Source organism: Notothenia coriiceps, unplaced genomic scaffold (assembly GCF_000735185.1).
Source record: "Notothenia coriiceps isolate Sejong01 unplaced genomic scaffold, NC01 NC01_scaffold00000120, whole genome shotgun sequence".
NCBI lineage: Eukaryota > Metazoa > Chordata > Actinopteri > Perciformes > Nototheniidae > Notothenia > Notothenia coriiceps.
In genome coordinates this window covers 257,993-284,611 of record NW_011332821.1, presented here as the reverse complement: position 1 = coordinate 284,611, position 26,619 = coordinate 257,993, and the positions used below count along the sequence as shown (strand labels likewise).

At 39.5% G+C, this 26,619-nt stretch overlaps 1 protein-coding gene across 4 annotated transcripts in view; it reads right to left on the bottom strand.

The window, feature by feature from the left end:
- Positions 1 to 2,232: 2,232 nt before the first annotated feature.
- The window catches only part of dnmt3ab (DNA (cytosine-5-)-methyltransferase 3 alpha b), a 39,425-nt gene continuing 15,038 nt past the window's right edge, over positions 2,233 to 26,619 (bottom strand). For 2 of the 4 annotated variants that reach the window (XM_010767625.1, XM_010767694.1), the window contains exons 6-23: positions 26,056 to 26,196; positions 17,730 to 18,074; positions 16,430 to 16,588; positions 16,108 to 16,215; positions 15,291 to 15,447; positions 14,997 to 15,143; positions 14,099 to 14,143; positions 12,598 to 12,677; positions 12,333 to 12,445; positions 11,130 to 11,313; positions 10,943 to 11,027; positions 10,145 to 10,290; positions 9,408 to 9,498; positions 9,093 to 9,241; positions 8,616 to 8,716; positions 6,170 to 6,239; positions 5,501 to 5,619; positions 2,233 to 5,368 (exon numbers count right to left, since the gene is read on the bottom strand). In XM_010767625.1, coding sequence (XP_010765927.1) covers positions 5,227 to 5,368; positions 5,501 to 5,619; positions 6,170 to 6,239; positions 8,616 to 8,716; positions 9,093 to 9,241; positions 9,408 to 9,498; positions 10,145 to 10,290; positions 10,943 to 11,027; positions 11,130 to 11,313; positions 12,333 to 12,445; positions 12,598 to 12,677; positions 14,099 to 14,143; positions 14,997 to 15,143; positions 15,291 to 15,447; positions 16,108 to 16,215; positions 16,430 to 16,588; positions 17,730 to 18,074; positions 26,056 to 26,196 — 2,382 coding nt within the window. In that variant the 3' untranslated portion in view covers positions 2,233 to 5,226. The remainder of the gene's footprint in view (positions 5,369 to 5,500; positions 5,620 to 6,169; positions 6,240 to 8,615; positions 8,717 to 9,092; positions 9,242 to 9,407; positions 9,499 to 10,144; positions 10,291 to 10,942; positions 11,028 to 11,129; positions 11,314 to 12,332; positions 12,446 to 12,597; positions 12,678 to 14,098; positions 14,144 to 14,996; positions 15,144 to 15,290; positions 15,448 to 16,107; positions 16,216 to 16,429; positions 16,589 to 17,729; positions 18,075 to 26,055; positions 26,197 to 26,619) is intronic. The other 2 variants (XM_010767760.1, XM_010767837.1) reach the window with 2 other exon arrangements.

The following is a 26,619-nucleotide window of genomic DNA, read 5'->3' as shown; positions in this document are numbered from 1 at the left end:
GAGGAGACACTCACCAGATGGATGCCTTCCTGGCCGGTCCGGGACCAGCAGACCGCAGTAAGACCACCGTAAGACTTCCGGTTATGGCTTTCAAAAATAAAATCTAAGTTGTTTTTCTTTGCAAATGAATGATGGGACAACATTTCAGATCATGTTTGTATGTTTTTTCATGCAAAATAGGTTTCTACATACAAGTGTTTCTAGAGTATTGGTGCATAGCAATAACCATACATTTAGAATGAAAATAATACAATTTAAAAAGACTATGTTTCTTTTGTTTTGTGTATGAAGGCATACACTGTAACCGAAGACAATGGAAACAGCTAAGACACTTCATAATAATCTGATTTAAATGCCATTTGTCTAGCTTTTATTGTTTGAAAAATTACAAAAGTGAGCGGCAATTTAGAGATCTGGAGCCAGGATTTGCATTTCATTTTATGCTAAACTGCATGAAATGTAAATCTATTTCCCCCACATATGTAATCAGCATCACTAGTTTATGCTCATGCCTTTTTTCAGAATCGTATAAATAAATACTAATATTATAAATACTCTCTCTATATATAAATATATATAATCCTTATTAATCCTTATGACAGATATTACTTTTTGTATGCATATTTTGAAGGAACCTGATAGCACTCTTAATATTTGTGCAAATGTACTATTAGCTCTTCTCCAAAATGCACTTTAAGCAAATAAGAGTAATTAATACATTTGTAATCAAAATGTTGTAGTATGAAACACAATGGTTGCATCGGCTGAGTGTCTTCTTGATTATAATTGAAGGTAGAACGCATTGCATTGGTAATCTTAAATAATTGGACTACATGCACATACTGGGTTTCTCTCTTACACATTTAAACGCTCTTATTTTGTTGGCTAATCGCTAGTCTTCCGGTACTATTCCAGCTGTCTCCGAATAACTTGATGCAGCCCTCAGCATCCAGGATGTGAGACGGTGCGAGGGTCCAATCAGCAGAGGGGAGGGTGGCTCGGTCGCCTAAGCAACCAATTACTGTGGATTTAGGGCGTGTCTACTGTGAGGAGGCTGTACCACTATCAGATGAGGGGGGGCATAATTATAATATAAGGGTGAGGCTTCGTAATGAATTTGTATTATGTCTTATCATTATTATATTGGATATGATGGTTAAAATGTCACTATGACCTATCATTTATTATAATTTAATAGCTCAGTCTATCTTTTCTTTCAAGACCTTAGCATGATCTGAAACAATTATGCAAGAATTTGTTTTAAACATTAACAAATATGTATTAAAGATCATTTGCTATTAGTAGTTAATGTACGTGCAAGCCCTTAAAGCTAACATGAATGGTGGCTTTATGGTGGCAACATGTTCAGCTCTAATAAGAAAGGAGCTGCAGGGCAACACACTGATCTTAAGCACTACTGGTGGGGAGGACCCAGGTGTGAAGACACTGAGCAGCAAATCCCCTGCCGGAGGGCATGATGGCATGGAAACTGGAGCTGAATATCAATATCCACAGCTCCTCCATCAGCCCCCTGACAATTTGAAGCTAATTCACAGTAATGAGAACATTAATTTTGGTTTGCAATGTCTAAATATTAGCCTTATGATGGGGCCACGTGTCAATGGAGGTCCTCTTAGGCCACCCGCAAAAAAGTTCTCATTGTCAAATGGTTGTTTTTCCATTATTCAGTTTTTTTTGTTAATACTAACAATATATTTTCTCATTATGACAATATTTTGGATTTAGTTTTCATAAATATGAAAATTATAACAACACCACCCCATCCTTAAATAGAACGAATCCATCTTTAATGTTATTTGGTATACTCTCTCAAAATAGTCAAAAATACCTTTAACACATGGAGACCAATAACAAAGGCTTTTATTGTTAAATTTATTTTCTTACCATAATTCAATTATATAAATGCAACATTTGAAAATTATCTGTTTTATTTATTTGTTTTTATGAAAGTTTTTCTTTTTGATTTTGTCTTTGTTTCTCTCGTTGTTGGGATTGAGTTGGAAAGAAGTGATGTCATGTTTTTCTGAAAACGAATCACAATTTATTTAGTTACATTTGAGACAAAACCTATTGACATTGTTTGGCTGTTTTTTCCAAACTTTGATTTAGCAACAGAAAGATAATGAATACTATAGGGAAATATTTGAGATTGGAAACTATATTTTCATGTACATTTTAAACAATCTAAATAAAAAAGGACAGGAGGCTGCAGATTTTTGCACAAAAACAATACATTTATTCAAGTGTTCTCCAGCACAAGTACATACGGAGCCTCTATCTTCTCTCTGGACACTAAACTTAAGTATGGGGGGGGGATAGGGTGGAGAATGACTGCTACATTTGCTGTACGAACTGGTCTTGAGGAAAAGCGTATAGGCCATTAACAGTTATGACGGAAAGAAAGTCACAGAGCTTCAACAGTATCACCGAATATAGAAGTATTGACCTGCCTTGAACAGTAAAACTCAGATGTTGTTTCTGATTTAAAAAACAAACCAAAAAAACATCAATTCAAAACAACATTTTGAAAACAGACATGGAGAATATTACAGCGTGGAATGTAGGATTAAGAAGAAGCAATGAGTATTAAGCATACATTATTATGCTACAGTAAAAGTTACCAGATTTTTTTTCTCACATGATTTTCCCACAGATAAGCACCAACTACAGCAATCTCTAGTCTAAAACAATATAGGAAACCTTTCATTATTTATTATCCTTATTTTTTCAAGTACAAAGTTAAAATGCCTTTGTTAATATATTTATATGAGTGAAATAATAGTTATTTTCTGTTACTACAAGGAACTTAAAAACAGTCATTGTCAAGACTCTTCCAACCAAATATATTTTTCTTGTTTGGATAAAATGTTTAGCACCATTAGAAACACAGACAATCCCTATTTTTAAAGTCTTACAAAAGGAAACAGAAGCAGAAAAACACCACCATGTAGGGCTGTGCAGTGAAGTTGAGCGCGTTCGTCTTAAAGCTGTCCTCAGGCCACTATTAACATCACATGACATTAAATCTGGATTCACTTGACACAAACAAATCAGTACGATAAAGACGACTTGGAGTCTCCCTACATCTAATGCTCAAAGCAAGTTTTGAATCAAATTTGTCACTTGATTTTTTAAATTTGAACCTAGATTTTTTCCTAATTTGATGATATATATTAGCAAAGAATTATATTTGTACATCTCATACGTAATAAAAACGAAAGGTAAAAACAAATTGAAAACAGCCACCGGAAAACTCTATGTACAAAATGTACAAATGAGGGGGAAGTATTATAGGAGGACTGGGTAATAACACCTGGTTAAAATATCACAAAGCACAAGAGTTCATATTGAGCCCGGTGTGCATGGACAAACATAATGGCAATAAGGTCACTTAAGAAATTAATTACATTAAGAAATTAAATTTAGAATCTTAAATATGATATAGATAAGTGATAATATCTGTTTGTATTACCCTCTATACTCTTTGAGTGCCGACATCTTCGTCAAACACTGTGTCAGTTTTTCGTTTTGACAAACTGCAGCCTAAATCCTCCATATTTATCTGAGAGGATACAATCAAGAGAATTACGTTTGTGAATATAATCCAAATTTTGGATCAGCAATTAAATTTGTCAACATGACGACTACGATTTATCAGGGAAATAACAAAGGCCCAACTGTCCTTCACAAGGGACAACATATTATACAATGCGCATGACATAGTTCCCTAACTCTGTCTAACATTTTACAATCTTAATAGAAATAGACATTCTTTGAATCTGGGTACTAACATCCTGTATCGCTGCGTTAAAACAGGGAACAATATGGATGATGGAGAAAAGGAAAAGGGGGTTTGGGGTGACACATGTCAATCCATCTACTGTACACTGAGTCAAATGACATGGGTTTCACATATCAAAATCCATTCTTTCACTTCTATTGGCACAGCCCTACTGTATACAAAAAAGTATCACACGAGGGTAGATCAGTTCACATCATAAAACAAAATTCACAAGAAACCAAATGTCTTTTTAAAATATCAAGAAAAAAAAAGAAAGAATACATATAAAAGTGCTTTATAATGTTGATAAAACAGCACAGAATTGCTATAAAAAGGTAGAAGAACTTTGTGAAGCCGCACCATATTGTTGAGGTTTTTGCACCTGACAGTTTTTCAGTTTAGAGAGGTGGAAGTTAGGGAGAGTTACCCGGCCCGGTCACACCCCCGCCCTCCAGCAACCACGCTCACTAACGGTTGTACAGTAATGTCATTGGTCAGGATGAAACTATAAAAAAATTAGTTTCACAGACGTTGATCTTAAGTTATTTTATGACAGAAAACATCATCGCCCATGTGGCTAGCTTCACTCTCTGTTTGTGCAGATCCAGGCAGTGAGCCTAAGTGTTACTTGGCTGAGAGATTAAATAAGCACCAGTAAAAACTGTATATCAAATCTGTAAAATGCAGAGAAGAGCGTGTACTCTAACTGCAGTCTACTGTCTGTCACTTGCCTATAAAGTGAATCAGACGACCCACAACAGATTTTTCCAGCAACAGGTTAAAGATCTCCGTATTGTCTAAAGTTGTTTTGCCACATGAGCTATGATGTTTCCCATCTTCTTTGAGCACCATGGTATTGTAACCATATAACAGTAGTACCTTTATTACCATCAGTTGTAAATATAAACTGTAAACAAAGAGGTATATGTGATCTGGTGTTTTGGATTCTTAGAGACACAGCTATCCTGACACTGAAGAACAATCGCCTTTCTCTTCACATCTCTGTGAGGCTCAGTAGCTGGAAGCATGGCCGCACATACAGTACACTGACACAGCAGAAACATTTCACATATCTCCAAACCATTTCCTATCTTTCGGGTCTTTCCCATCACATCGCCGTCTCTTTTAAAAACCCATGTTTAGCACTTTTCTGTCTCAGTGTCTTGAGAAGAAAGCAAAGTCTCAAGTATAGCTTGCACAAACAAATCAAAAATACTTGATAACACTGCTAAAAGGTAAAATGACATATCAAAATTAAATAGAATAAGAATTACAATTCAAATACGAGAAATAATGTGAAGTCTACGTCATTGTTTTGCTTGCAAATTATACAAGAGTATAATTTGAGGATCAAGGCTCTTATTTCTAGTCACAACATACAGCTGTGGGTCCTAAATGTTTCCGAGCAAGTTCTTTCTTGCCGCTCAAACGCAGGCAAAGTAATCTTTGAGTGGTGCAAACAGGTGGCGGATAACCGGGACGCTCCAGGATCGACCCAGCAGCCTCTGCCTTGCCAGACGGCTCATGTTTGACACGTCCGTATAGTGGACTGGGAAACCAAAGATCCTGAGAGGAAACCAGCCAGACACAAAACAACAGAGAGACAGAAAAGGGGAAGACGGAGGGAAATAATGTTGATATTTTGATCAATAAAGATCGGTCAAAGTTAGTTTAACAAACAGTCTTTCTGTTACATACCTTTCCATCTCAGTGCACCAGAGTATGTCTTCCTTTTCGTTCATGTAGACGGGGAAGTGCTGGTCCTTGCCCTGCTTGATGGAGTTAGACCTGGTGGTGATGGTCCTCACTTTGCCAAACTGACCAAAGGAAGCAAATATTATCAGAATCAGACTCTGAATAAATAAAGAAATAAATGAAAAAAATAACAATAAGAGAAACATATTTTTTTTAAATACTATTAAAAGTATGCCGAAAAAATGTAACTATATAATGAAGACAACAAATATAAATATATAGCTCAATTTAAAAAAAGGAGAAGCAGTTGTTTATTAAAAGGGGTGGATTCTGTGGATCACTTACTGATGGATTATCAAACTGTTACCTCATGCTGCCACTGGGAGCCGCCTGTGCGCAAAGTGCTTACTTCTGCTTTGAGAAGTTAAATTAAATGTCAAGCTTTTTCACTTTTATTCTTTTGATGTTGCGTTTTAATAAAATCATCTCTGACTGCCTCTCTGATTGGTTTCTTGGTTTTCAATTCATGAAATGTCAGGAAAAACACAATTTATCTTGATACTATCAGTTGCTTTGGACAAAAGCCTCTACCAAATTAATGTAATATAACGAATATAGATGCATGTACTTCTGTTGTGGTGTATTTGTTCTGTCAAAGTATTACTCAATTACCTTAGCTGTTCTGCCGTGCTCTAAGCAGTCCTGAAGGTCCACCCTGTCATTGAACATGGCACTCAAAGGCCTGAAAGAGAAAGAAGAGGGGCCACACTTTGCATGAAGTCTTACTATATATTATTATTATTATTATTATTATTTTGTTTTACTTGCTTGTAAGCGCTTTGAGCACCAGGAAAAGTGCTTTATAAATGTAATGTATTATTATTATATAACTTTGTACTTCCTTTAACAAATCTGTCAACTATAAATGATATTTTTTGTTTATGGTTTGAACGCCATCCTGTAACTACAATTTGATTCCTAAAATGTAACAGATATCTGTAGCCAATCAGATGTCTCCTTCCGTTTCAGCCAATCACGTATGCGTAGATTAGAGAGTTACGTAGCGTAACATCTGCGCAGTCTAATTAACGTCAACGGTTCAACAACTGCCCAGATGTCAACCTAAACATGGCGTCTGGTAACCATGGATGTAACGTAACGGCCTTCAATGTGTAAGTTAAACAAATAACATGTTTAACTTGTCGTAAGTGATGAACTGTTGTTGAATTATAAATGGTTTCTTTTTTCTTAATATGTCGTTTAGCTAGCTACATAAGCTAGCTAGCAAGTATTTGCATGCTAGTGAGCTTCCTGCTTAGCTAAGTTACACCTTGCATTAAAGGTCCCATGATATGGCCATTTCTACTGATCATAATTCCATTGTTGAGGTCTACTAAACCTCAACAATGGAATTATGATCAGAAACTTTTGGATTTGGAACATTGAACAATGTTCCAAAATCACATTGGTTTCTCATACAGCATCTCAGTATAGTATGTGTATTCAATCTCTGTCCTAAACGGCTTGTTGGAGCTCCTGCCCCCCCTCCCTATGAGCCCACTGTGCTCTGATTGGTCAGCTCGCCCACTCTGTTCTGATGAGTCCACCAGAGTTTTACTTTTCTGTACTTTGAGGGTTTGTGACTTTGCAGACCGTTTACATGCAGAAAAAGCTACATAACACACAAGGGGACGGGTAATAACCAGAAAAGCATGACATGGGACCTTTAATAAAGCAGTGGTGTGGGATGTATCCAGAACTTAATGGTACTAATCAGCAAGATGTAGCCTACTTCAAGTCTATAACTAACTATTATAATTAACGATGTCTTGTGATTAAATACTGCTGTCGATGTTTTCAGGCTGTGCTAGCTACTCCTTTTATACTGTTGGGTAGTTTTAGCTAAGAAGCTAAGAAAAACAGCCCTGTTTTCATTATTGTGAAGACGTATTTTCTAGCTGAACCAAGAGGGGTTTTCAAATTGTTTATTTAGCATAAGAAGTAGGAACATTTTCTCATTCTATAAAGGAACACTTCATCATTCAGCTCATCACAAACCTTCAAAATCAACTTCAACCAAACAGTTTTCCCTTAACAGGAAGGGGATTACAAATTGTTATCTGAAAAGTTACTAAAGCTGTCTGATGTCAAATGTAGTTGAAAGTACAACTGATATGTAGCGGAGTAGAAGTATAAAGTTGCATTTAATGGAAAACTGAAATTGAGTACCTCGCATTTGTGCCTGCGTACAGTGCATAGTAAATGGTTTTTGGTTACATTCCACCACTGGAATGAAGTTAATGTAAATGATGTTAGACAGGTCATTCAATCTGAGGCAGAGGGAATGGCAATGTGCAGTCTTTGGTTATGGAGCTGTTTGGTCCACTGCTGCATCTCTTGAAGTGATCAGAGCCGAGAGAAGAGCAGTTAGTTAGAGCTGGAGCCAGCACCCTGACCAGGAGAAGGTAATTCATTCACTTCACTTAAGCATTCAACTTGCAGATTCCTGCGTTTGGCACTACAACAAAATCCAAAGATTGCGAAGTCCTGTCGCGGTCTGATGTGTACGTTTGTACTTTACTGCACAAAGTTTAGTTAAAACATTTTTTCAAATGTTTGCCATAGTGGTTATTTGTGCTATGCGCTGCTATATTAGCTGATGAAAGTTGCAAATACTTTTATTATATTCGGGGATTTTAATAAATGCATTTGAAACTAAAATAGTTTTGTCTAATTGTATTCAATCATAAATATGTTGGTGTGTATTTTTAAATGTATTTTGTGGAGAGAGTAATTCATATATAAATCAGCAAATAAATGTGTGACCCATCTGATTGTATGCCAGAATACACCTAACTCTAACTGCTGAATTAAATTGACAATAGCTAGTGTCAATATGCGGATGGTCTGCTGATTGGTCAGTTACATGTGCTGATCCTTCAGTCTGAAGAATTCATTTCTTAATTTTGGTAATATATATAACTGGCATAGCGACTACCTTATTAAGGAGATTTGTTAAAAGCTTGGCCTATGTCACAAAGCAACTCTGTCAACAAAGTTCTTTACTCCAAGGGTTTCTTTTTCCATTGTGTACGTCTCAGACTGCTGCCTCCCTCACCATTCGCACACCAACCTGTTCATGCCAGGAAGGTTACCCCAGAAGTATCGAGCGCGGTGGGCAGCGGACACTTCCTTGGCATCAATCATCACCGGGTTGCACTGAAACCCAAGTAAAGCATAGGAGAAAAGACATCAGGACCCAAGGTAAGAGAGTTACCATTTCATATTTAGTTTTTCTAGTTTGTGGGGATAAAATGCTTTTATTTTAAATGTACTAAAATCGATAGGTGAAGTTCTCCAAAATGTCTGAACTGCAAATGCAAAATGGAGAGCAAAAGACGGCGTCTAAGAGTACATCAAACATAGCACATTAAAATGACATCAAGAGTGTCAGTGCTTCCTTCTCATGATCTGTGTCTAGAGATAATAAATGAGTGCCACAAGGGGGCATTCATAAGCCATCAATGGTTATGTCACTGGCGTCACATCACACTGTATATATAATAATAAATCTTCAGCAACAAGTTCAGCTGACCTCTAAAAAGCGAGATATGTCCCTCTTATCGCTGACGCCCATGGCAACCACGTTTTCAAAGAGCCAGAAGAAAGGGCGGGTTTCCCCCTCCTTTGGCCGAGCCTCGTGGAGCAGCCTGTAAAACTCAAAGAAGAGGCGGCCGGTGCCCTCTGTGGGACAAAGAGAGGCATTGAACAGGGTTGAGTACACAGTAAAGGGCACATACTTATATTTCGATGATCTGTGTATTTAGATGATCAACTTGTTGGTATTTGACATGATAGGAATCTAAAACAACATTACAAAGAAATGTATAAAAGTGAACAGTAAACTTGCCAAAAAGACCTTTCCGTGCAGGGTTGACTATAGAGAGGTCATTGCATGGGCTTCCACCAATAACTAGGTCAAAAGGCCCCCACTCGTGTATCTGTTTAAAGATAAGAAACAAAGTCAGAAACACAGAGATAAAGACTGAGGCAGTATAGATAAAGGTATGCTCCAGCACTAGTCTGCCAAGTTTCAAGTATGAAACATTTAGCTTTTCTGCTCTGATTCAGTAGCTGCCTATAGTTCTCATTCTGATTGGTTTAAATTGTTTCATATTTAAAACTGGAGTAGTGACCACTAATATCGTCATCTCTATCTCATTTGAGTTTACAGTCTGTGTTGCCTTTTCATCCAAATATAGTTTTCTTCTTCTTTTTCTTTCCTTTTTTTCTAGACGCATTCTCTTATTGATGAATCTGTGTTTCTGTGTTGGTACAGGAACATGAAATGATTTGCAATTCTTGGATTGCCTAACAAGACAATCTGTAGTCATAGCTAGGTGCGTTGTCCCTGTATTTACTCAGGTGTTCAATAGTTGCTCATTTACTGCGTTTAAGCCACAGATATACCTGTGCATGTTTACTCTTCAAATCCCACATTACGACTTGTTTAACAATGTTTAACAAGTCGTAATGTGGGATTTGAATAGTTGTTTTGCCAACTCCTTGTATGAATCTAAAGCATAGTACAACTAATTAAAAACATGCAAACTTCACAAGAGCCTAACCAAAAAAAATGTAACTCACATGTTTGCGTGTGACGGTTCTCACATCGCCAACGTACATGATGCGACCCTGATGCCGGACGATACCCACAGTGATGGAGTCCTCGCACACTTCAGAGGCTATATAACGATCCACTTCGATGCCAAGGTCTTTCAGAACCAAAAGCCCTGCACAGGACGGGGTCAAAGGTCAGACAGAACATAGTAAAACTGAGGACAAAACTAATTATAGTGCACAATGAAAAGCAGAAACTGATGTGTAGCTGAGTTAAAAAAGGATGAGGTGTCTGTGATAGTGTAAATAAAAGTGTATGTGCACTTAATGTTTCCATATTTAGTTAAGCTTTATTGCAATTAAACATCTCCTTAAAGAGGTACAACTAATCAAATTATAGACAGGTCCATTTTAGGACATATCATGCGAATAACATCAAATACTTATGTCCTCATATTGTAGAGCACATATATCTCACTCTAAAACGTTAATAGCCTTCCTCCAACTTCTTTCATCTATTTTTAAAACACTTAAAGAGACCAGCTCCCCTTGACCCAAATCAGTTTGCCTAAAATGTCTTGCCCCAGATGCAGCATACCCAAAAATGCCAGACGTGGACAGATAGCAAGAGTAGGTCTTGCAAGATAATAAAAGACAATTCTTTCCACGTCTACCAATACGAGTTTATATCACATATTGAAGTCAATTGATTAATTACAAAAAGGATTGTGAAAATGTTGCATTTAATAAGGAAGCTGGGCATTTGTTTTTAATTGATACAAACAGAACATTTGATAAAGAAAGGCGATCCACTTTTTGTCTAACCTGTTGCTATGCCGTCAAATAGCGAAAGGACACGAATAGGCTTCCTCTTTTCCACCATGACTGGGGGGTAATCCTTTGGTGCTTCCTGACATATATCACAGGGAGAGAGAGGGGGAGACAGTGAGACGCAGAGGGAAATGTGGCTCCTTGGTTAGTGGGATTTAGATCCTGAAGGTCTATAACTCACAAAATCTTGGTCGTGATTATTTGCAAAGAAGTGCTGGAGACGGCTGGGCCAGTCACTGCGACGCCCGAGCAGACCGAACGCGTTCTTCGGACTACACATGAAGCAGTTCCACGGGTCCTCGTTGATGGCCAAGTGTGCCGCGCCCTGACCCACGAGGAGGTCAACACACTCCACACAGAAACACCTGAACACATGTCGATAGGGTTGGTTAGTACAAGAGATAATATTATATTCCAAGAAGACTCTAGTATTTTCCAAAGGTTTATGTGGCAGTATCCATTGGTCAGTTCAGGGTGGGTCAAAGATCTGGTTTCATTCAGTAACTAGTGATTTGTTGTCATTGTGGGACAGATCTTAAATTCCAAGCATACTGTATGAAACCGTGCCTTTTCGGTTGTGATGGTGGATATTTTTCAGCTATATCCGATACAGATCGGATGGAGATTGGGACTTTATAACGGGTCTGTATGAAGCATGGCTGAGAAACGGCTGTGACAGATTCTCTTTTCATTTCATGGGGGACTGGGTCTCTCTCTTCTGTATGTGCCACTAATGCGGTTTTGTTTGTTGTTCGGTCTGTTTGTCAGCATGATTGCGGATAAATACTGGCTTGACTTTTATGGTACGTGGTGGAAGGGTGTCTATTTTTGTATTTCGTTCTACCAAGTTGTCATGAAATAGTGTTTGCTCCTGTAACTGTGAAATGATGTTGCTGCCAGTCCTTTCATTTCAATCCACAAAATGTCCATGCACCTATTTTTAATCTTTCCACTTATGCACATTTATAAAAATCCATGTGCATTAGTGGAAAGACTGTTTTTTTGTTTAGGTTTGACTAGCGCTCTCCTTGTAGTTGCGTCATCTTGAAGCAGCTTCCTCTTCACCAGTTTGTTGGCATCTGACTTGGTAATTTCCACCATATTTAATCTCAATCCATATACTTTTCAAAAATGTGTATTGCACTAGTAGTGGATGAAAGCTTGCATCAATCACACGCTTTCTTTTCGCTGATTTTCTGGAAATTCAGTTGTCAACCTGACATTTGTATACTTTTCTTAGATACCATAACACTACATACAGCATATTTCTTCTTCCTGCAAAAGTTGCTGGCATGATTTACATTTAATGTAAATGTTGATAAAGACATTGTGGCTTTTTTTACCAACACCTTCACCACACAGGAAAACTCAGAAGTCATCTCACCGACAGCAGTTGTTGTTTCCGCACATGAGCACCTCTCTTCCTCCACAGCAGATCGTGCAGTATGACTGATAGCCATCGTCGTCATATTGATATGCACATTCTAGGAAGTGGTTCTGTCACAAGTAGAAACAGATAAGAGCAGTTTCACATGTTTTAAGATCCAACATGTCATGGGTGCTACTTGAAACATGGAGCTATGGCTTGTTTTTTGACACAGTAGTTGATGTTGAGTCCCTGACTTTGAATGACCTCTATGTCAGCTTACCTTACAGCTCTGGCACATTCCTCCAGCAAACAGCGGGTGCTCCCGGCTAATATTCAGACTCCCACAGGAGATACAAATGTCTGCAGAAAGAAGTGCACCATGTCAGTATTTTAAAAGGGGGGCGGTCAAAGATGTGTGAACTCTGCTGCTGCGATGCTCCAAAGTTCACATTTCATTAGAATTATTTGAACAGCTGTGAGGCGAAGACCTAATGAGCTTAGCAGGTATCTATGTTTGGAGAGGACTCACAAGAGAGCAGCAAATCATGGAAATATGGTTTCTACTAGGGCTGCAACAAACGACTAATTTGATAATCGATTAATCTATCGATTAATGAAACGACTATAGTCCAAATTTCAATAGTCCGAATCGACTATTCGGACTATTATGCTTTGCACAATTTCTCAAACGCTCTTATTTAGCCATCAACTTTTAGATTTAGCTTGAGGTTGTTTTAGGCATGTGGAAACTAACAATGAAGACAATAAAGATGAAAACTTGATTCAAAAATACATATATTATTAAATTAACTAAACACATTTTGAACAAAATTAACATTGCTTTTTATTTAAAGTAAATAAATACAATTTCACATCAAAAGAAACAACAATGTTTTAACAAATGGTATTAAATAATCTGATGACAGAACTGTAAACAGAATAGCTGAAACTTAAAAAATAAAATAACTCAGTTACCTCTAATCATTAACTCATGTTTGTATAATGTAGTTAACTGTGTGTTGCTGCTAGCATACATAACACCTGACGTTGAAAAGTTACTCGTGGATGGGGCTGCGGAGCTACTAGAAAGACAGTCGAACCCGGTGCATTTCTCCGTCTGGATGTGGTGCACTTTTGCTATATGTTTAGACAAATTGCTCTTGTTACCGCCCTTACATGCTAAACTCTTATTGCGCTTTTGGTAACGAGCATTGTCCACATCGAGACGGGTAAAGTTTAACCACACCTCGGAGCGCTTAGTTCTCTCCGCCATCTCCTCCGTGTGTTGCTGCATGTAGCAGCTGCGTGTGTGTAAACTGCCCCGCCCCCTCGCACACAGACGGGGGAGAGAGATCTCGTCTGATCGAAAATACATCATAGATGTTTGTCTTTTTGCATAATAGAAACGAGTTGGCGACATTAAGACTGCAATATAATGTTTTTGTAGCAATAATACATGACATATATCTTTTAAATGTCTCCAGTACCGATAAAAAGACCAATAACGTTGAAGCTTAACGGCGCGTAAAACACACGTGATGACGTCACCAACGAATCGACGACTGAATTAGTTGGCAACTAATTTGGTAATCGATTTTAATCGATTAGTCGATTAGTTGTTGCACCCCTAGTTTCTACATGTTGACTCTTTTATTGTTTTATTAATGTTGATGCATACATTTCTGCTTTGCTAGGCAACGACAAGGGCAAGTTTAAGGCATGTAGGTGTTAACTCTGAGAGGCTGCTTCAAGCCAGAGAGCTCAGCGGACACATCACTTACCCTCTATGCTGCGGCACTTTTGTCTCACTTCTTGAACCAGCCGCTCTGGAAATACAAAACATGAGACACCTCCATGAGTTATTTAGGATTAACACTAAATGTGCGAGGTCAGCAGTATCTCCTTTTAACCTACAGAGTGAAGTTGTTGTAGTTATTTATAATCATAGATCAGAAGAAGGAAAAAACAACATGACAATGAATAATATCCAGCAACCATCTGTGTAAATGCAGAACTATAGTTTTCTTATAGTAGTCTAAAACTAGTTTTGCTTGTGCATACATATATATATAACAGTCATTCTGAATATGTAGAAGAAATGCTAGAAGTTGTAAATCATGAATTTACTGGCCCATTTTTTAAAAAGCTTTTAAAGAAGAACTGAATTGCAGGCCTCTCTGGAAAAGATGATTCATGTAAGTTAGGAAGAAGCCCTAAAACTGACCCCTGGGGTATACCGAATTCTAAGGGGAGATACTTTCATCATAAGAAGAGAACAGGATACATTTTAGGTCCAGTTTGGCAGTAAATCCATTCTGGCTACTTGTTTTTATGAAGGACTCATGTTGCATTATTATCTTTAGCAATAGCAGTATATGTACATGGTGCATTGAATGCTCCTGGACTAGTAATGAGTAGTAAATACGTAATGAGATGCTCATAGATCTGACTCAGAAATAGAGCCGGTGATGATATTTATAAAAGTTGTTTGGAAATGTAGTACGGCTTGAGCCTTTTTGTATTGTCACATCACTCACTTCCATGTGAAACCTGCCTCTCTAATGGACCTCTTGTCCACACACTACTTCTGAGACCACTTACTCTAATGCTGAGTCTGTCCCATGGGGATGAATACAGAGTTCATGACTCCTATTTAACCGAATAAATGAGGCACCTTACCTCGTGTCCTCTCATCAATGATGTCCTTGACCTTGAATTTCTCTGTTGTGCTTTTGCGAGGCTTTTTGGCAGGAGGCGGCGTATAGGCTGCAGCTTCAGGCTCCACCCACATCTCAGGGTAGACTTCCTTATATGGGTTACGCTCCTCTGGGGGGCACAGCATGTCAAACAATTCAAATGACAAGCAACAACATGAATAATGCAATTACACGCCTAATTTAAGAAACGTGTACTTGAAGAAATCCATTAACAGCTTTTATCTGTGAAATGTAAAAGAGATTGACTTCCTCTCACCTTCTGGGGGCTCTAAAGCCTTGGGTCCAGTGGGTTGAAATCCTGTCATAGCCCAGTCAATCATCTGCTTGTTCAGCATTTCCACTGATTTGGAGGTTTCTGTCTCATCACTGTCGGGGCAGGCCATGAAGGCTTTGCCTGCCCGGGTGCTAGCCGCCTGAAAACAAACAATATTAGAAGCTGAAGTTTATCCTCGTTACAGAAATATAGTCCAGTAAATGATCCAGTGTGGGCTCAACCAAAGACATTGATTTGATATCCTAAAAATGATTTGATAATTCTCTCTATATTCCACATCTAAGCACTTTACCGCAGTACATTTCAATGCCTTTTTATGGTTTTATGGAACATATGGGAAATTAACCTTACAATTTATTGCGGCGTGTTAAATCAGAGGAAATAGTTCCAGTGCTTCATTGCCTGTAAAACCACAATTATTGTTTTACAACATGTTAATGAGTGCGCTTGCAAGGTTTAGATAGTAGTACTTAGCACTATTGTATTTATAGGGCATGGCTGGCAGTCGACCCCTGATATCAGACTTCATGCTAAAGCTAAGTGTCCATTGGCTTGAGCTTAATTTTAGCGCACAAACAGAGAACTGGTCTATCTCGGCTTTAAATGTATGCACAAGTGAAAACAACTGCACAGTGATGTATGTAAGATGTATGTAAGACACATTGACTACACTAGCAACTATAGCTATTACATTTGCTGTTATAAAAAAAGCAGTTGTGTAATGTTTTAAGCAGGTCAATCAATAAATGAAAGAGGCTGTAACTGAAAGTCATATGAAACCTAATGCTCTTATTCTCACCTGTAACACCTCAAAGATGGCTTTCTTGTACATGGGCTGCTTGGTGTAAGTTGGTTGGTGAAAGGCATTACTGAAGGAACTTAAATGCATGAGTTTCTCTACACAGACCTGTAGAAATACACAGAACATTACATTACTTCACATGTTTGAAGAATTGTTGTTATTGGGATAAAAGTCTCTCAGCATTGATGAGAAATGGAGAAAGGACATCATATTGATACAAAAAAGGATTATAAAATATGTGGTTGTCACTCTCAATTTAAGGCCGTTAAGCTTGATTTCTGGTGAAAAATTGACCAGAAACATGGCTCTGAACGCTCACCACTGAGAACTTTCCGTCTCCAAACCACATGACCCATCTGGTTCCCTCGGCCGCTCGGCTCCGCCCCGTCATCCACCAGGAGACGACGCGGCCCGGCCACCACGAGAAACCTCGCAGCTTCCCCCAAACCAGCTCGCCGATGCCAAAACCGCGACCGTCCTGCAGCCAAAACAAAAAACCAAATCATCCGCACTGTTTAAACTTCTAGGCATGGTTGTGAAATATTTTCTAACCACTGTCTGCTTCAGTTTGTTGAACTTTGGGTTGGTACATTCGAGTGAGAAACGTTTTACTGCCACAAGGAGCTATAGACCCTCGATTCAGATATGATATAACTCCCCAAAAAAACATTTGAAAGGGAAAATCAAATCTTATGAAGGGAAACAAATGACGTACAGACAGGCATGTAATAATCGTCAGTTGAGAAAATTCTAGAAAATGTGTAAATGTAACGTAAAGGAAGAATATGCATTGAGTCGAACGACGACCCGAAACAACGTAGCCTCTTCAGCACCATGGAGACCAAAGTTAAATAAAAATAGATAACACATCATACTTAATGTACAATAAAGCCTATTATGCTATACTACATACTCAACACTACAAATTAGGGCTGGAGATATGTGATTAATTTAATTATGATTAATCTTATTAACAGTGCAGAAAAAGATTTAACTCTAACCATCACACATGAGAAAGACGATACAAAATAACAGTTTGCTATTTTTGCTTTAAAATAATAATTGCATTGATTTAAAAGATTTTCAAAATAGTTGCTGAATATTTTTTTGCTGATTTCCTTTTCGTTACATCTCTAAAATGAATCTTCACAGATAATCCTAAAACTGAATGCATAAAAAACTGTACATTTTTCTTCAAACCCTTAATGTCTGTGTAAAAGGACACGTTCACAGATTATTAACATTGAAGTTTGTTTAAAACAAAGTGAAGCCCTTTTTTATATGTTCAGAAAAAAAACATATATTATAGGATAATGTATACATTTCATATCCAGTCAGAACTATACCCTGCTTCTGAGTGAAATATGCAAAACCCATGCAACACGCTTTGTGCTGCAGATCCTCTGCGTCATTTCAACCCTTTCTATTAAAAGTGACACATTTAGTATTTTTTTAAGCTTTCTGATCTCTAGTTGTAAAACGCCTAAACTTCCCAAAACATGAATGGCCGCTTAACTCGACATGGATTAACCTGGCTTTAGACTAAATCCTTCTCCCAATACAGAGCTCTGTTCGCCTACAGCCGATCATTAATCAGTGTGAATCAATATCAATCTTACCTCATACTCGGGCTCAGTGTCTGCAGGCTTGGGGCACGTCTTGTCTCCCCCCTCGATGGCGACGGGTTCGGGGGTGGTGGCCACGGTGGGGGAGGCGGGGTCAGTGGGCTGCTGCTGCTGCTGCTGCTGCTGAGGCGGAGGCGGCTGATGATGTTGTTGTTGTTGTGGCAACGCCGGCTGTGATTGCTGTTGATACTGAGGCTGAGTGTGAGACTGAGGCTGCTGCTGCTGCTTTGAAGGCGCTGGGTGCTTGATTATTGAGACTTCTTCTTCTTTCTCTGTTTCGCTCTCCTCGTGATCCTTCATCGTGTTCATCGCTGACATCAGTTTGGACTTTTTCTCTGCCTGAAATACATTAACAGCAGTGATGAGGACCCGTCTGTCAAAGGATATGTCCAGTGTTTAAGGCTGAGTATTTAATACAAGCTGGATACTTCCTTTTGTTTTTAAACATAAAAACAAATTTAAAATACTTAAAGAAAACAAAAAACGAATTGTTCATTCAAAAAGCTGTCTAAATATATAGTGTACAGGAAAATAAAAACATAATGCCGATTTTAAATCAGGACAAATTATAAACTCCTGTTCACAAATATACAAATAGGACCGTTTGAGAAAAACAATCTCCCACTAAAGACCTTTGAGAGTGATAAACTTGATATAAAAGTCTGAGAGGCCGACAAAAAGAAACTCTAAATGTTAGATTCAATGCCCAGCTAACCATTTCTCCCTGGCTAACGCCAATTTTGCGAAGAAGAGACAGGTGAAATGGTCTTCAAATTGAAGACCCCACTCGTGAAAAAATGGGGAATAGGTCAAAGAAGAAATAAACAAAAATCTGCACAAGCAATGTTTACAATCTTTAGGTGCTTTGGGTAGACAGTGTTTAGGTGCCATGCTCACACGTTTTTATCTTTTTTAAATATTGAGATTTTCCACATAGGCACTACTAAATAAACAAGACTTATCAGGTTTGGCTGATAGGTCATACTTCCTATTTCTGCCAAGGAAGATTTGTTGATTTTTTGCTAGGTTTTCTTTCTGTTGATACTAGTATGGGACATGGCCAATACACAAGACGGATACATGAATGTTTTTGACGTAGGCCTGCAGTCATTGAGTGCCTATTATGCAATGTAACACTTCCCTGTTTTATGTTTTGTCCTTATTAAAGTTATTATTATTATTATAGTTCTCTGTGGGTCTGTCACTGTTGTAGCAGCAACCTCACACACACACACACACGCACACACACACGCACGCACGCACGCACGCACGCACGCACGCACGCACGCACGCACGCACACACACACACACACACCATGTATACATCAATTCAGGGGACATTACATTGACTTACATGCATTTCCTGTAGACTTATCCAAACCTTAACCATAACCAACACATGCCTAACCCTAACCCTTAACCTTAACCTAACCCTAACCAAGTCTTCGCCCTAAAATTAATGATTCCCCTCATGGGGACCTCCATTATGTCCCCATAAGGGAGGCGAGTCCCCACACGTGACTGTGTAAACAGATTTAGGTCCCCATAAGGATAATAATGCTAGGACACACACACACCATGTATACATCACTTCAGTGGACATTACATTGACTTACATGCATTTCCTGGAGACTTATCCTAACCTTAACCATAACCAACACATGCCTAACCCTAACCCTTACCCTTACCCTTACCCTAACCAAGTCTTCNGTTACCGTACCGAACGAACGTACGACGAGTACACGTACGCACACACACACACACACACACACACACACACACACACACACACACACACACACACACACACACACACACACACACACACACACACTCTCTTTTACACACAGCCATCTGACCATTATTTATTTAAGAATTGTGATCAATGGAGCTTCATGTGCAAAGCATTTTTACCTGGTTAAATAAAGGATATATATTCCCCATTATCTAAAGGTTCTATCTGTGTCATGGCCATGCAGCACTCTCAATTCAATTGCATTACTCCTAAATAAAGTATAAATAGAGGCTGATAGCATGTGTAGCCATTTAGCTGTGTAAGTGAAGAATCTTGATTGTTGGAGGCTGAAGGCTTTTTCCAACATGCTTTTATCTCCATTCATCATCAGCATGGCGTACAGTAACTCTATAGTGTCCCGAGCTGAGGTCACTGGGTTTGTGGTACCTGACACTGTTGGGTCGATCAGAGAGGACGAGACGCAGCCGGGACTTAAGCCTCTCACTGTAAATCCCCAACAGCTGCACTTGTTCTGATGTCTCTCTCCCAAACACACACACGGTAGGACTCACATGCACACACATGCTAACTTTCTTCTTTTCCTCCTCTTTCCTTTTCACACACACTGACGGAATATATATATCTAAAGTCCCATATATAAACACGTGTTAGTCCTACTATAGGCTCCACGTGAGAGCCATGCTGCACAGCTGTGCTTACGTTCCTCAAGTAATTCTCAGGTTCTCAGGTCACACACACACACTGTAAAAAGTCCAGCGGTGGAGTGGGATTGGAGAGCCGGAGTGAGAGCATAATCCTCCATCCTCTCTCCCAGTGTGACTCGTAAACAATAGAGCCTTTAAGGGGAGGTGGTGCTTAGATGGCCTGGGGAGGGGTTTCGGCACAGAAGAGTAGAAACATGTGCTCTTCAATGAAGAGGCTCTGCTGTGGTTTATAAATATCTGTACTGTACTGCTGGATGGATAGTTCAAAGCCATATGTGTTAGGCTTCCTGGCTCCAGCACAGGCACATTGGAGTTAGTGTTCGGCAGCCTGCTTGGATGTGTGGTTCCAGATGGTAAACTGCAAAAACTAACAAATGTCAATTACACTGCTAAATACGTGATGTGTATGGGGAGAAACAATCTGTAATCATATCAGAAAGTGAGGCAAGCAGTTGCTGGAAGAAATGCGCTGACAGAGAAAAACTGCAACGGGAGTTTTAATGAATTTATTTAAGAGTGAATTACTTCATCGTCTAGTATGGCTGCAAATAACGATTATTTTCATTTGTTTACTTTCCAAATTAATGTAATGATTGTTTGGCTTAGAAAATATCAGATACAAGTAAAACATGTCCTTCCCAGTTTCTTAAAGTGTAAGGTGTTTTTATCAGAGCAAAACGCAAAGATATTAAGTTTAAGTTTTCTGCCACTTTTGCATGAAAAGTGACTAAAGCCGATTATTGGTAATCAAAATAGTTGGCAATCATTTTCCATCACGTTTTGTTAAACTAATCATTGCAGCTCTATTGAACAGTAACCGCATATATAGTGGGGGACTTTAAAATGGCAGTAAAGCAGCCAAACTGCTGTTACTGGGCTAATTTTGGCGCTTTTAGGGTCAAACTGTCTCCACAGTCCCTTTTAGTCAGAGCCAATAAGAAAGTGACGCTGGAAAAGCCAGTGGGGGGAGGAGAGAAAGTACAGTGGCTATAAGAACCAGATATTTGTCCCTGGACCTCTTCCCAGTTGTAAATGCCCCCCTTTTGGGGGCCTCACAGTGTGAGTGCAGCTCCACCAGCAACACAGACCCTCCGAGTCTAAAGAGTAAAAGAGGAAAGGAGGTAGCAGAGACAGAATGCGGTCTTTATCATTTACACACGCCTGCCTGTCACTGACAGCTCAGAAATACCACCACTTATATCCGCTGTCACGCCGCGCTGAAGACAAATACCAAAAATGACAGCAGACATACTGAAGATGTAAACACACGACAGAGTAAATGTGTTTAACGACGTCACAGGGACAAAATCTACACTTTCTCCCCCTGGAAAAACGATATGCATTCAATGGAAAACCAAACCTCAGTTGCTGTTTTGACATACATGTGTTATGGAGAGAGTGAAAGCAGAAGCTCTTCAGGGCTCTAGCAGAGTGTAGAGGCATGTTGGGTGTACAATGAGGGATAATCTGACTTAAAGTCTGTGCAGCATGATACCCTGAGGGCTCAGGGGTGACAGAGTGCACTGTGAGAAAAAAGAGAACAGATATTAGTCTCTGGGGTGTGTAGATGATACTTTAGCCTCCAATCTTGGCTGTACTTGTTAACAAAAAGGTCACGTTTACAGCGTAGCTTCAGCTATTTATAAGACAACAACTGCCTATTATAAGCTGTTAACATTACGAGGTACAGTTATGAGGCTCAAAGCGTCAAACCAGGAAAACTCCCATGTAATACAGGAATGAAAACAAAAGGCATCAAACAAATCAGACAAAATAAGTTGTTAAAGCAGTAGTTCAGGTGCAATCAAATCACAACAACCAAGCTTTCTGCAAACTGATGAAAGGTCGACGTTAGATGAAATAAACTGTCACTAAACATTACTTCCTCACACGAGCCTTTGAAGCAACACAAAAGACATTGACCTTTGAATGCAGTAGTGTCTCATGTGCAACAGGCAGCAGAGACGCAGCAGGGACTGTTTTGTGTAATTGTTTGATGGATTTTACAGTGACATCGTTTTTCAGTGCAAAGAAATAATCTTATCTGCAGAGCAGCACTGCAAACAATTAATCAAAACTTCCTTAAGACACGACAGGTGTAGGTAACTAAAGATGCATCAGACAAGGAATGCAAAAGCTGGTTTTAAACCGTGAAAAAGTGCCGCTTTTAAAAGTGGAAATGCTGCCTGAAAAAGTGCACAAGTGGCAGGTTCTGTTCATTCATTAACCTGGTTTTAGCACAGATCCCTACAAAGGCTGTGTATTTCATGAGCGGCCTTGGGGGGTCACACCCAAGTAGACCATCTGGTTCTCATTGTATTGCGTCCTTTTAAGAGATAATTAGGAATATTACAGAGTCAGCCATGAATACATAAACAGAATCCCCCATGAATCCACAAGTGGAGTTGTAAAAAAAGGCTCCCTGTGGAGGCTGCTCCGTTTCCTCCAAAGCCCTTTAAAATCTTTGCAAGTTATCAAATACCTCCTCTCGTAGAAAATCCATGGCCTACATTAAACAGAAAGTACACACTGATAGCAAGTAAAACAATTTGAGGCCTACACAACAACTTTTTTCCCAAAATGTTATGTAAAGTGAAATCATGGCAAAACAGCAAAATCCTTTAGGTGAATATATCCACTCTGACATTTCTTTGCCTTTTTAAGAAACAGGAAATAGTTTCAGCACATTTTCACCCCACGGGAAGAACTTTTTCACAGAGGCAACTTTTCCCCCCAAACACGGCTAAAGCCTGCTCACTCTTCCTTTTTAAAGAGACGGTTTCCCTTTAAGCTGAGCAGAGCAGATGGTCCACGGCAACTCGTGGAAATACCTGAAGTCAGCATATTCCCCTCGCTGTAAGCAGGCTAATCAGACATGCACACTATCCCTCCATGTTACCAAACAAACAATGCAGTGCACATACCCATACACACCAGCGCGCAACCTTCATAATCCAGTGTGGGGCTTGAGTTTTTTTCACCCCCACTCTCAGGGTAGAAGAGATCGCTTAAAAAAAGAAAGCATGAACATTTCTTTGTCTGGGAATTCAGGGTCAGGTGATTGCTGAAAGGAATTCTGGTTGGCTAGAGAGGACTTGCAAAATCCTGGCAGCGAGCCAAGAGGCTGTCTTGCAAGCAGGGCTGGAAATTTGCTGCAAACCTCATCTTCACCCTCATATCCATAGCACAGAGTTCATTTCCATAGTTGGGGGAGGGGTCAGGAGAAGAATGGGGGAGGGAAAGGGAGAGGGAGGGACGGAGAAGTCCACTGTAACTCAAGGCACATGAACAAAAAAAGAGAGATCCCGAAGAAGTGTACGACGGCAGTAACCCTTTCAGCCACCATGTCCTCCCTCCTGCAGAAACATGCAACAGCAAAGCTCTGTGCACAAGAGCAAACTGCAACTCGGCATCACATTACTCCCCCGAAAGCAGGAAAGGGCTTTGATGCCAGCATAAATCAGTCTTTTGTGTAAATTAAATCAAAGCTTGCTATTCACCAGATTAAATAAAACCGAATACACAGAATTTACATCTTGCAAATCCCCTTAAATCTTAGCCTTGTACGGCTACTTGTTCCAGAAAATCCACCTCTGCTTGGTAAACCTGAACTGCCTGATTGCCTCATATTTTACGACATTTCACATGTGGGACCCTGGCATGTCTTGCTAATTTGGCAATATTTCTTCCCTGGAGACATTTTTATGGCCGCTCTCCGATCCCTCTCTGGGGTCGAGCAAACAGGGGCTGGGGGAGGGCAGAAGAGATGGAAGACCCCCTGTCGATACTACGGAAACTCCTCATTATGTAAGGGAGGAAGTTGCACTACATCATATTACTACCAGGAGTCATATTTAACACGACTAAGTAATAGGCAATGCAGAGAACTCCATATGTATTAGCTTTAACATCAGGCTGGCATAGTTGCTACTATTCATATTCCAAAGGGGAATACAAACTTGTGTACGCTATCACATTTTCAAGAGATTTTCTGAATGCAGTAAAAAAATATCAGTTTGTTGACAATAAGCTCCATTCAGTGGCTCTCCATACAAAATCACAAAATTACATTTTCTTTTCTCTGAATACCTAAAGCACTTCGTGTTTCCTTGACCTTTGAAGGTTGTCAAAAAAATCTCACCAAAAGGTCCTTTTGGCAGCTGGTCTGAATAAGTTAAGAAGATTCTAATGATACAACCTAAAGCGAAATACATACTCAAATTAGAAAATGTAATCTGAATAACTCTGTATAAAATAAATAGTCCTCATGAAATAAAACTACTGAAGCAGAACGGTGCATATCTAAGGCTTCTAAAAAAATGTTTCCCATTGGCAAATGTAGCAACTAAACTTCCATAAATCAAGTGTCTGTAAAGGCTAAACTAGGCTCATCACCTTGAGTCATTCCAAATAAGAGTTCATGCTGAAGGTAAAGTTTCAGGATGTTTTATATAGAAAATAAAACCATAACCAAAGCAGGACTATACGGTCATCAGAAAATATCTGAACCTAGCTCACACTCTTCAACATCCAAACCCTGGCATACAACAACTGGACTTAAAACCATTATACCACACCAAGGTGACAATTTACAGAACGGATAACCAACGTGCAGTCTACACAAATAATAACAATAATAGCAATATGACTAAAGGCTAACTAAGGTTTGGCTTCTGCAGTGAAAGAGCTTAAAGCGCTTAAAGTCAGTCTTCATTTAGAGCTTCTAGTTGAAATCTCTGAACTTTTCAGAAAATCGCTGTTGACCTCACCGTCTCATGGTGTAAAAAGTCCAAGAAGCATATGCAAACAGATATGAAAGTGTCTATTTTCCAATGGCAGTTGGAGTGTTGATATGTTTTCAAGATATTGTCATAAGGGGCGTTCACACCACAGTACTTTTCCCACAAAGGTTCATGAGAACTTAGTTCATGAGAACTCTTTAGTTCTCTTGAGCGTTCACACCGGAATAAGTTCCTGGGGGAGGATTAGGCAAATGGTGCCGCTGAAGTCACTTCTACTTCTTCTGCTTTGGGTTTACTGGCAGGCCGCAAACAACTTCACGGCGTATACTGCCACCCGAAGTCCCTGGCCGGAAGTCCCCGGAGTTGGGGACTGGCTTCAGTAGAAGCTGCTGGGACTCCCAGCAGCTTCTACTGAAGCCTTCCGAGTAAATCGCCAGAACGCCGACACCTCCTCATCTCCACCGCTCCCATGTTTTCTTTTGTGTTGTCATAAGTTAGTCTCTCTGCGTTTCTGCGCTGGGCTAATGCTAATAATGCTAGTGCGAGGATAATAAAATGGCGGCTTCACAAAACCTTTTGGGAGTTTTACGGGGCGTGGTTTGCATTCCGCCCAGCCGATCAGACATAGGAACCTTTTTCTCCCACGAAAGTACCTGCTCTCTAGCAGGGACGGAAAAGGGGGTAAAAAAGGTTCTGATTAACTAATTTTAGTTCCAGCTCTTTTTGGTGTGAACGCGACATTTCGGAACTATATTGGAACTAAAGTGGGAAAAGTACTGCGGTGTGAACGCGGCTATAGAAACAAATCCCATTTCTGCTGGGAAAACATTGCAATTGGACACAGGTCCTGAATTAACAACAACATTCTCGTGGGGGAACCATTAATAATTTCAAGGCTTTTTCCTGTGCTAATACAATGGACAAGAACAAAGTCTGGAAATGCAGGAGCTCACTGAGCCAAGGCCCTGGAAATCCACTGAAGTAAATGGTACCTTCATGAGATATCAAATGACCCATCAAATACACTTGGCTGTGAATGCACCACAAGCCCTATCTTTAGCCCCAGCAGCTTGTGAACCTGTAATCTACGGTGGCTGGGAGAGAGCTGGGGTACTCACCTCCGTCTTCCACTTGGCCAGCCACTCCTCTCTGGTCCTCTTGTTAATGTAATAAGGGTCACCAGCCTGGAAGGTTATTCTGGGCATGGGCCTCTGACGAAGGCTGATCTCCCAACCAACTCCCCTCTTGCCTCGACCTGCCTGTTTAAGATGTTAAAAAAAAAAAAAGTTAGCTACTTGATCTTTATTCTTCGTTTTTCTCTTATAAGGAAGCATAAGGATTTGTAGTAAATATGTCACCTGTCACTGGAGCCTTATACTCTAGTTAATAAGTGAGGAGATGGGGTTGTCTGATTTCCAAAAAGATGAGGACTCAAATGTTGGTACGCCCTGAGCTTGTGATTGGTCAGGCAGTAAGAAGTCATGCCACAGTGTCTAATCACAACACCTGAAGGTCACCAGCCCACTGATACAACAAGCTTCCAAGTGTATTTGATATTTCAAATGTATACAGCATTAGGTACCATTGCCTAGAACAGTGGTTCCCAAAGTGGGGGGCATGACAGGGAGGGCGCGAGAAACCAGGAGGAAAAATGGTTAAAAAAAAAGATTAAAAAAAAAAAA